The 12214-nt window shown below is 38.1% G+C and overlaps 1 protein-coding gene across 7 annotated transcripts in view; it reads right to left on the minus strand.

The window, feature by feature from the left end:
• Nucleotides 1-603: 603 nt before the first annotated feature.
• Nucleotides 604-12214, minus strand: part of LOC132817097 (formin-like protein 2) — a 266557-nt gene continuing 254946 nt past the window's right edge. Inside the window, exons 23-28 of one of the 7 annotated variants that reach the window (XR_009644853.1) lie at nt 11647-11748; nt 10814-10912; nt 6802-6925; nt 5102-5226; nt 4041-4087; nt 2204-2245 (exon numbers count right to left, since the gene is read on the minus strand). Coding sequence is in view for 5 of the 7 variants with exons in the window: in XM_060827241.1 (XP_060683224.1) it covers nt 2136-2245; nt 6802-6925; nt 10814-10912; nt 11647-11748 (435 nt within the window). In the remaining 2 variants the exon portion in view is untranslated. Of the gene's footprint in view, nt 2246-3993; nt 4088-5101; nt 5227-6801; nt 6926-10813; nt 10913-11646; nt 11749-12214 lie in introns of all 7 variants that reach the window. The other 6 variants (XR_009644854.1, XM_060827246.1, XM_060827242.1 and 3 more) reach the window with 6 other exon arrangements.

The raw sequence follows: 12214 nt of genomic DNA on the forward strand, positions 1-12214 counted from the left end.
TCTCCTCACCTCAGTCCCAAATGGTCCACCTTTAATCTTGTGACAGATGTTTGTTTGTGAAATAGGTGTACATATTTAGGTGGATTTATTAGGCTCCTGTACTGTCTTGTGTGTTTCTGACTGGTTCCTTTACCATCCTCTCTAGCAAGAATGAATGAAAATAAAATTGGAAGCTAATTTTATGAACACTTGCATTAACTTTTAAGAACTAGTGTTGAGGTAAATGACACAAGTAGCTAATTGACAGCAGGTTTACTAATATAGAGGTGAGGGGCTATACTACTGAATCCAGTTTTCTGGGACCAGCTCAGTAAGATCCAACCAATACCCACAGTGCAAATTCCTCAATGCAGAGGTTGAAACTGCTTAATTTAAGGTTTCTAGCCCTTCGAATTTCCAATCACCCCTCATGACAAATCAATACTCTGCCTTTACTTCAACCTTTCTCCCTGTGAGAGAGGGGTCAGGCAGAAGTTCTGCCCCATCCTTCGTGTAAAATGTAGCTGTGTAAACTTCTGTGGCGATTGACTGCAAATATATGCAGGGACATTTGAAGCACAGATTTATGTAGTAGCGTAAAGGTATTTATTTGACCAAATGCCATTAACAAATCTGGGTTCTAGTTTAATAGTTTTTTTTAATATATAAAACAGTTCTATTTGGCCAACAAGCAGGAAACTATAGTACATGAGCAGAACATGCCAACATTTCAGTCACTGATCCAGGGCAACATAGAATTCTTTTACCACAATCTGCAATTTTGCTGCATGTATTAACTTAAAGTTAATGGTCAGTTGACTCAAGATGTTGCCAAAAACTGAACGCTGCACTTTTCTTATCAACATTTTTGTTTACTTGCCAGTGAACAAAATACACAATCTTGGCATGTTCTATGCACCATTCACACACCATGTAAAAATGATATAAAGCATATGACTTTTAAAACTATGTTTGCAGTGAAATTGTATGCCAAAGTTAATCTGATAAAGAGGAACCAAGCCTTGGTCACTGTCAGTTAAATATAAAAACAGAACTATAAGTTAAAATAACATTCAAATTGTATAGCACAGGCTGCTGCAATATTTTTAAACAATATGTACAATATTACCCAGAGGCTATTGAGTGAATAAAACTGTAAAAAACCATAAAAATGCACTGATTTCCTAGCAAAATATCTGTACATTTAGAACAGCTTTATCTAAATATAACTACACATTGTTCGAAACAAAATAAAAATGCCAGTCACAAGTGGGTCACAGGAGCCAAATGCAAACGGAGTTCAGTGGTTAAATACTATACAATAAACTTTACAATCAACATGGTGAGGCAATGCAACCAAGGACATTAAAATAAGCCAAATGGGTACATATTCAGAAAAGTACATGAATTTCTACTTGTTAATGTACAATTTTACACCTTCTGTGTCCAGTAACATTTCTATTTAGACGCTTAATACTGTTTAGTTAGGGGTTAATACCTTAGTCATATCTACAAGGTTTATCCTCACAATGCATTCAATTTCTTTTGATACAAGATAGTACTGTATCTGTTGATCATTTATGAAGTATTCACCAATGCTCAAATGTTGATTTTCTATTTCAATGACTAAATTCCACCCTCGATTAGATCATGCCCAATATAAAACTGTGCAATGCAAGTACAGTGTCCAGTCATCAAATGAATACAAAAAAAACATAAACTGCCTCAACAGTTTATGGCAAGCTATTCCACATGCATCATTCCTTATCTCCACCGAACAACAAGCATCTCCACTCATTTTTCTCGGCTTCAACAGTTTTATGTCAAATGTAAAACAGTTTAGAGATCACACTTAATTTTAGCTTACAACTTTGTTAAAATTTATTGTATATAATAAAACTCAACAGTTATGTCATGTCAACAATTACACTGCAGCAACATTGTGCTGTGTAGCTTGAGAGGAAATTTTACATTTAGGCACTTATCTTGGGCTGAATACATCTGCTAGCCCACACAGATTGCCTGTGATTCCTCCTCTTGTCTTCATCCCTGTTTCCAACAGCATGCCAGTCTGGTAGTTACATGGTAACAAACAAAGCATTCATCATGCAGACATCATTCAAACGCACCCATACTCTCAACACTTTCCTTCTCCATCACAATGCCAATTCAGTGCTATTCACTGAACGCAAGTTTTGTTCATCAAAACGTCTTCTCACACTTCTTCTCAATGCATCTGCACGCCTGTACGGTTGGTTCCTAAGATCTGTGTAAAAATGAAGTTGATGTTAAGATTATGTAAAAGCAATGAAGAAAAGATCAACTTTAATAAGAAGACGATCTCGCAAAGCAGCTTGTGTGCAGTGAGCAATCCCAGAAGGTATTTCAAAAGAGACAGTATTCAGAAATGAGCAACTCCTATTATCCTATATTTGCCTTAAATGCTATTTTTCTCAGGTGTTTTATTTTCACCTCAGTGCCTTCATTCATTCACGTAAAGTAGATTATTTAAAGTAATAACCGATCCTGGAAAAACAGACCATAAAGTGTACAAGAATTCAGCAAACTTATCTTATGGTTCAGTAAATAGAGAAATTAAAAAATGGTGACTTTTCAGTAGTTAATTACAAATAAGCTTTTCCACCTGTTTTTTCAATATATTGCACTCATTCAGCCAATCGTGTTCTGCTTCGACCACCTCATCGTGCTCACTATCTGCCGATCACTCGACTGCCAGTAGTAGAGGATGTGCTTTTAAGACATTAGGGTGCTTACTTGATGCCTCTGCTGCAAGGGTTAACTGCAGTGCTGTCCCTGAACTATCGTCATTTCCACAAAGGACGAAGCCTAACAGAAACACTAGAAGAGGTCATGCAAACGAGCCTCGAAGGACAAAAGCTCTTTTTGAGGCTTTACATAGCTGCTGAGTTGTTAGCATGTTGTCAGAAGAGTGCTTTCCATCCCTGTAATTTACTGATTGTGATATATTTTCATAATCTTCACCACCACTACCCATGATGCCTTTCCAAATTGCAATTCTGCTGTGGTTTGCTTCCTTCTCCATGGCAAATATGATCTGCAATCCTCCTGCCTGTGTCTTTTCTCAGGTATTGTGTGTCTTCTTCTCCAGCCCAGACAATAGAGAAATGCCAGCAATTCATTTATCTAAATAGTTGCACATATTGGATGCTGGCATATGCTCAGCAACACCGTGGTTTTAAGTCTTGCTGAGGAATTAGTGCCTTGGCCACACATTTATCCCATGTTTAGGTCAACATGCACCTTCAGGTGTATCTACTGGAGATGAAACACCCAGAGGGCTGTTATAAGGATCTGGCCTTGCATTTTGTTGCCAGGACAAACAAAGGCAATAAACCTTTTGCAGCACTGAACCCAGTTCTTCATTATAATTGCAGCAAGTTTGGTCCATGCCATGTTTGTTTGGAAGGTGCCTTGTGCTGCCATCCTCCTGAAAGAAGATCTTTTCCTGCCCCTTACTACCTCAAGATGGACCTCAAAAAACTGAAGGCCAATCTAATCCTGAATGCTAAGCCTCTGCCTTTCTCCTTCCATCACAAGTGCATCTGTCTTTTCAGTCAAATAGCAGCATATTAATGGTTACCATGCTGTGTTTAAAAAGGGCTTGCACTTGTGTTACTGCACAATTCACATTTCAGCTAATTTTCAGAACACTTCTGAAAATCTGGGGGTCTGGATGCAACCTGACCCAAAGGGATAATGACACCTAGAAATAGTACCAAAATCAGCTTCTTGATCAGGTGTTTTCTCGAACTTCTGGCAAAGACAGGTGAACTTTCACAGAAACTAACATCTAAACAGCTGCAGTCCATTAATACTACTTACGACTCCATTTGAAAGAAAACCTAATCCATATAAATATTAATTTTCTCCAATAATTACAAACTGCTAAAAGTCTAACTTTCTGCATTATCATAAGGATATTTTACAGATGTCTGCCAAAGTATAGCTGTAGCAAGAAAAAGCGATGCTTGCCAGCTCTGTGCGTCCTCCACCACCGCTGTGTAAGAAACATTCCTTACCCTCGAGGGACAATTTGGAAATTTAGTGATATTATTCTTCTTTAGAGCTAAACAGAAAAAACACAAAGGATGGTTAAATTTTTAGAGAGAGAGGGAATAAATAACTCTAATTCTAATGTTCCAGATTTCCAGTGCAGGTTAGCCATTGCAGTAGAATAGCTGCTGAAGGAGAGGTTAGAATAGATTTTACAGTTGTTGCAGAAACAGCAGAAGCAGAGAAGGCAGAGTCCACGTTCACAATTCAGTTCAGTTGAAACAAATTCACAAGCTGCTTTGAAGACTGACTTCAACAAGACAGAACATGACATAACACTATGCAACAGAGTTACACAGAGATCATCATAATTTCCAAATTGGTAAAAAGTAACATTAGAGTTTCATTCAATGATCATTGAAAATTGGTAAGATCACCAAAATGTTTTTTTAATGAGAAATCAGTTAGAATAGAATGTAAATTTGAGATGGACATGCTGTATTAGATGAAATGCTTTAATGATCATGTTTAGTTTTGATTTTGACTAGAAGTCGTTCAATGCAAGCATTTTGATTGAATTCATTCATTGTGCAAATGCACGTTAACATACAAGCCAGAAAAACAACAGCATATGCTGAGAAATTACCATAGCTTAAGTCATGTATGTAGTTAAAATGACTCGAGTCAGAATAGTCCGCAAGCAAGCAAGCAAGATTTTAAAATACTTTCCAATTCATGCACTGATTAAATCCACAAATAATACTTTCATGCAGAGCAATTCTACCATCTCCATTCATAGCACCAAACATTTCATTAACATTATCAGCTGGGTTACAGTAAAAACAAAAAGCTCGAGCATGGTGTAGCAATGAAGTAATGTATCAGAACAACAGCCAATACAATAATACCATACCAATGCATTTAAAACAGCCAGAATGCACAACAGTCATCAGTGACTTTAAAACATGCAGCCTTAATGGAAATGACCAAAACAATGCCCAAAATGTAACATATCCTAATGCTTTGAGGTACTTCATGTGGCCAGAAAAGAAACGGAGTAAGTATTTTATTTTTTTAAAAAAGCAACCTTTAAGACCTTCAGTTGTTAAAATGTAATATTTTAGTAATGGGAATCTTCAGAGGAAGCTGATTCACAGAAGAACCGAGAGCCACGTTTGGCTGTTCGGGCTGTAAAGGGCACGGTCTTCAGCACTGCATGGAAGATAACAGCCAAACAAGACAAAGAGGAAACAGTAAGAAGTAAACAAGCTAATGTACTAGTAAATGGTTAGTTGACAACTAACTTGAGATACAGCTACTTCAGACATTTAAAAACAAAAATAGATTTTGTTAAAAAGCATTGAGAAAAATCAATTCATGAAATCTGTAAATATCATATTGACAAGTTATGAATTAGCATCCATTTTGAAGAGTTAACATAAAGCAAATATTACAGTATTACATCATGCATTTATTAAAATAAGCAGTTAAAAAACTTTAGACAACAAAATTACCTGGTGTTAGGTTAAGATATTAATTGCAAGAAGGAATACAGCAAATGTTAAAAGTATATGGGATATTATTAACTTTTGACAATAATGGTGTAAAACAAGCAATATCAAACTCCGTCATGACACTTGGTAGTGAGCTATCCAATGTCATCCATTTTACACTACTGGGAAAAAGTTAAGATAGCCTAGTGCACTTAACTACAATCTGCAATTAAATTCTAAAGCGCTAAGTTCACTTCAGTGTACACCCCTTCCTTGTTTGTGAAACTTTTAAATTAAAAAGTGGAGTGTGATGTGAAGCCCTTACTGACAGTTACAGAATTACTCCAATTTATAAGGATGTCTGAAATTTTACACATTTTGTCAAAAGAATTGATTGCACTCCATGTGTGTATATTCTGGACCAATTCTGAATGCAATCAACAATTAGGACAGATGCACACTGAAATACAAAGGCAAGGGCCCTTGCATTTTAGTTATTTACTTCCATTGGGAGATTAACACAACGTGCTTGAACACAATAACTTCAGCGTTTTTCAAGTTAAATCTTTCCTCCTCTGAGTCTGAAGGTCAGGAACCCTTCATCAACCACTCATTACTGATGAAGGTCTCCTGCCTGAAATGTCGATTCTCCTGCTCCTTGGATGGTGCCTGACCTGCTGTGCTTTTCCACACTCGATACTGATGTCCAGCATCTGCAGACTTCACTTTCTCCTGACTTGACTCCTGACTGCTAGCATCAAGCACTGTTAGTGAAGTCCTGGCACTGGATCAGTTATCTCCTACCCCAATTGAAGTGTTTTAGGTCTGCTGAGTACTCATTTCTATCAGATACAAAGGTATACGGTCTTGTCCATCATTCATCCAGCTTGATGTGGGCCACAATGTGCAACACTTCTTGATCACGAGAAATGATTTCCTTATATAAATTTTACTCCATTTACCATTAAGGATATCTCCCACTGTCAAAATAAAATAGGTCACTGGCAAATTGTAAGAATGCTACTGGCTAGGATCATCCTGCCCTCCTGGATGATACAAGATAGGCAAGTAGTCAATGAGGATAGAAAGGGAAAACGAACACACAAGACAATAATGCCATTAACCATGTTTTCCTGAAGTGCAGATATCAGGTACACTTTGCTGGAAAATTTATGTTTTATGTTTTGCATCACTGCAGATGGGCTTGTATTTGCTTGCACAGGAACACGAAGGAGAATCAGAAGTTTCAGTAAAGTTTGGTCTCGTTTTTGATGGCGAGATTGACTCTCCTTACCTGTAATGATATCCTCAATGGCACCATCTTTTCCTTCATAGACCTGTCTGTGCTCTCTAACTTGTTTCCTCCTCAGCTCTGCAATTAACTCCTGCTGTTGTCTCTTGGTTTTATGCGACGGGGACTGAAATTTAATTAAACAACAGCATTAGAAACAAACTGGCTGTCTTAACATCATGGCTAAATGTTCTGTCCAGGCACTCTTTAGACAGATTTTTAACCTTCAGTTATTTACAGAACATTGAAGTTTACAAAGTCTTTCAAAATTCAGAAGTATTTAATGCCATTAGGTTAGGATATAGGTACTAAGTCAATAGGCAGGGACACCAATCAAGTAAACGGCATTGTCTTAGATGGTGCTGAGTTTCTTCACTTTCGCTGCAGCTACTCCCATTATATCCTGTGGCACTCTTGATTTGTGTCTTGGTGCAGAGTGTAGCAGTAATGGTGGAAGAACAGGAATTAAGCTACCAGATGCAAAGTAGCGAGCCTGAGTCCGATCGCAACATTGACTGGGCTGATTCAATTCAGTGGCAATCTAGATCATATTCAGGTGTGATAGGCAGAGATGATGGGCCTCCGGAGAGCAAGAATAACAGGTTGGGTTTTCTGACATACAATATGGTCATTAACTGCATATATATAGCAGCAATGTTACTTGCTATTTGTCAGCCCAATTGTGGATGTTGTGCAGGTACTATTGTAATCTGACAGGTTCTGAAATCCAGATAAAGCCCCATTTCTAACATGAGAATCAAGGAACATCATTAATGAAGCAGTTGCAAGCAGCTGGACTAAGGACACTTCGCAAGTATTACTGACCTCAGACAATTCTAACTCTTCCTGTGTGTCTGGTAGAACTCCAATCACTGAAGGATTTCCTCTTTATCCCTTCCACTGATAAATTCGCTGGTGGCCTTCAGAATTTTTGGTTATTTGGTTAATATACTATTCAAGTATACTCCTGTTAGCTTTTTATGATAGGGAATTAAATTATTTATCAAATCACTCCTATAAATTCCAGAGCTAGGAACTGTTCTAATTCATGCACAAATACTTTTGAGATAATGACAACTGACTAGCCTACATAAAAATGGGGGTGAAGTTTCCACTAGTTTTACTAATATACTAGATTTCCCAGTATATTACATGAATTTGTAAGTTTAACATTAATAGATGGACTAGCAGAATAGCCTATGCTGCTTGAACAGTAATCTAGAGACCTAGATTAATGATCCAGAGGCATAAGATTACATCACATCAGAAGAACTGGAAAATTTAATTCAGTTTATTAACTAAATAGAATTCAAAAACAAATATCGTTAAAAATGACCGTGATCTACCAGACTGTAATAAAGATTCATCTTGATTGCAAATGTTTAGGCAAGGAAATCTAGCAAAGAAAATCTGCCATCCTTATCTTTACGCTGCACTATATGGGAATCCAGATGCACAGCAATGTGCTTCTCTCTTAAGTAACTTCGGAAAATGGCTTTACTAGCCATTCCTTTACACCAGAATGTTAACTAGGGTGGCCTGTTATCAACCTGGATCTTGGATATGAAGAAAATATTATATTCAGTCACCAAGTTCCTTGGCACTAACAGTAGGATCTTTGAAACACAAACTTCGATTAGCAGTTGGACACAGTCTTAAAGAATCATAATTTTCAGTCAATGCCTCCAACTGCTTTGTCACCATTCCTGCATATATTAGCGTAAAAAGCTTGATACAGACTAATGTACTGAAAGGTCTCTTCTGGGTTGTATGGCAATGACTCAGTGTGACCTGTTCTATCACCAAAAGGTGGTACACAATCAGAAGGCAGATGCCTTGAAATCCTCACTGTGGAATTGTATGAACAATAGTTGCATGATGGGAAAACTAGCCAATCCCAGGATGTAACACAAGTTAACAAAGGTCAAAGCATTGCTAACTTCAGCCGGACTTCACATAGGCTAAGTCCACATAAATTCTTTAGTCTCAGCAGAGCTAGACAGTGTTTGATTAGCTGGCTCCACATAAATTCTGGGAGACTGACTAAGCCTAAATAAGGACATTCCACAAATCCTCTGAGCCCCCAACAAGGACGAGATTATGAGGTAATGTGTGTGCCACAAGGTTTGGGAAGTCAATATGATAAACCTCGGAAGTAATAACACACCATAGATAATTCAATATACTGGTTTAATGGTAATAGTTATTGATAGATTTGATAAGTATAAAGATTCCTGCTTTTCTCTCTGTAAGTGTGAACTTGTGGAGGAGACTCAGAACTCTGGTCAGCTCTCTCTCATTTCCAAGTTCAGCCACACTGCATGCAGTTTCTTTGCTAATAAAGACATTATTTTGATGGAACAAGTTGTGTTGAATTTTTGTTGAGTTTTGTTTAGCTTTCACAATCCTGTAGCCATTTTCAATCCATTTCTACATCACCACTGACTCCTGATTCCATGATGTCTCACAGCACCAGGTCACAGATTGCGAAGAAACTACCTGCTGATTGCCATCTACACTCTCTCAGCTGATCAATCAGTTCTCCTCTATGGTGAGCAGCATTTCTAAAGCACCAGAGCAGAAAATATACTCTAGTAGTCCCAAAAATGGCAATGGTAGCACCATCCTTCACCATGCTGACCACGTCTTCGTGAACAAAGCTGCCAGACTGGACCTGCAATAGGTGGTCAGAGAACCAACACAAGGGGTAAATCCATTTGAGTTGAAAAGTGTGGTGCTGGAAAAACACAGTAGGCTAGGCAGCATCCGAGGAGCAGGAGAATCAACGTGATTCCTGAAGAAGGGCTTATGCCCGAAACGTCAATTCTCCTGCACCTCGGATGCTGCCTGGCCTGCCGTATTTTTCCAGCACCACACTTTTCAACTCTGGTCTCCAGCATCTGCAGTCCTCACTTCCTCCTACTAAATCCACTTGACCTAATTCTCATCAATCTACTGGTCGCAGATGCATCTGTCAATACAAGTGTTAGTAAAAGTGACTGTCCTTGTTAAGACAAAATCCTGTTTTCACACTTAGGACACTATCTCGTATTGCACAGCTCAGACACCATCCTAATTAGGATAGATATACAACAGATCTCTCAGGTGGGTGGAAGTACACCTAGCACAAAGGAAGATGGCTGTCATTTTGGAGGTCAGTCATCTCAGCCCCAGTACAACATTGCTGGAGTTCCTCAGGGAACCACGTTCATCGATTTCAGTGTCGTGCCCGACATGACAGGCATAACCACTGCTAACAACTGAGTCCATCCACTGTTGTTTTTCACTGAGACAGTGTTATGATCATCAAATCTTCCACCACAGATACTCTCAGGTGAGAGTGGGGAAGGCAGGACAGGGAGGGAGGGAGGTCAACTGCACCTGCCATATGTATACCAATGCGATCTGAACAAGTTAGAGGTGAGATACACTGGAGTGAATAAGTCTTCCTCCGACTTAGTACACATTTTTCCATTATCCAGTGGACAGGAGGTTGAGGTGCAATGGAATAATCTCTACTTACTGAGGTGAGTGCATCCCAACAGCACTCAAAAAAGACAAAGTAGTGCTTGACTGACACCCCATCAAACATCTTAAACATTCACTCCCTCCACTACCGGTAAGAGTGGCACCAGTTTCTGTATTATCCAAGACACACGGAGCATCTCAAAGTTCTTTTAACAGCACTTACCAAACCTGTGACCTCTGTCACCTGAGGGGATAAGGACAACAGGCTTCTTGCCAGCTCCATTCCAAGTTACATACTATCTTGACTTTGAAATAGATCACTACCCCTTCCCAGTCACTGTATTAGAATCCCGGAACCCCCTTTCCAACAGCATTGTGTGTGTTCATACACCACATGACTGCTGTGATTCAATCAGAAGGAGCACCACCACCATCACCAAGGACATTAAGGGAAACGTAACAAATTTTGGCCTGGTCAGAGATGTCCTCAGCCCATGATGCAATAAGGACAAATTGTGAATCATGGCCTCAGCCAACATGACTTTACCTTATCATCCTGCTGTTCCAATGCACTTTCCTGTTCGAGGATTTTATTCAAAAGTGCCTGTTCCTGTTTCTTCCGTAGCTCATTGTCCTGATCAGCTTGCTATTAAAAAAGATCCACAGTTTGATTTCTATTTTTTCATCTCCCTACAATCATACTTAATCACCAGCTAACAGGGTGACTGAGTGGGTGCGATATTCACAGCCTTGAAAGTCCCTGGCCACAGAGTAGCATTATTGAAATCTTTGAACTGGAATTGTTGATTTTGCTCTCTCCTGTCACCAGCCCCACTGCTTGCTACCCAGAGTAAATAAATACCATTTCATAGTAAGATCAATGCTCCAGTTTAAATTACATTGTTACATTAGATGATTTTGACTTGAAAGTATTTGCCCTCAGACTTCCTAGCCTTATAACTAGTTTATATACAAATTAAGAATTACAAAGTGGCCCAGGAAAATCAAAAAAAAATTAAAACTTGTACTTTATTACACTTGGGATATTATGATGCAACTTCACCTCTTTGTGGAGCTTTCTTTGTTGGACAGTAAGATGATTTAATTTACCCCAAGGTCTATTTGAGACACGCCACCTCAGAATCCTTACTACCTATATTGATGGTAATCAATTCATAACTTTTTAATCACCTTCATTGTAAACTAGGAAGGATTGATAAAAACACAGCACTGTTAAAACGGTAATGTTAGAAAACTGGCACAATGCGTTTTAAAGTATGGTTGCAATCATTTAACAACAAACATGTTAGTGTCATATCCACAATTCATATAAATTCTTGCAGAATTATTTGGGATGGTGAATGCATGAAACGCTCTTACCCTGTATGACTTCACAAATCTCACAATTACAGGGAAGAAGACTGAAGGAGGGGTTGTCTTTGTATTCTCACCGAAGTATTTAACCACTTCATCAAAGGCATCCTGTATATAACATAAAACGTGAAACATTAGAACTAAAATAGCAAAACTTCTAAAAGCCCATAGTGAATAAAGTTAAAATATTTAAGTTTGAATGGTGTTTTACTGATATATCCAATTTAATATTTCAAGCATTTAATCCCATTTACTTCACTTTAAGAATTTTTAAAGTACAGATATGTAGTTATCTTTTACTGCAGAATTATGGACAGTGAACTGGAAACCAATGTGTCTTAAATTTAAAACCTCCAAGCTAAATATGTTGTACAACTGCCATTCTAAAGCATCTGAGTTTTGTTTTTGTACATGCAGAGAAATACATCTGAAATAATCTGAAGTAAAGAGATTGGAATAAAAATGGAAAATAAGCTAAGAATCTACAACAAAACCGTTCCATTAAAGCTAACATTTTGTCATGATCACATATATGTTATATAAAAAAAACTACACACTTCAAGCAGGAGTGTAA

Source organism: Hemiscyllium ocellatum, chromosome 7 (genome assembly GCF_020745735.1).
Source record: "Hemiscyllium ocellatum isolate sHemOce1 chromosome 7, sHemOce1.pat.X.cur, whole genome shotgun sequence".
NCBI classification, from domain to species: Eukaryota; Metazoa; Chordata; class Chondrichthyes; order Orectolobiformes; family Hemiscylliidae; genus Hemiscyllium; species Hemiscyllium ocellatum.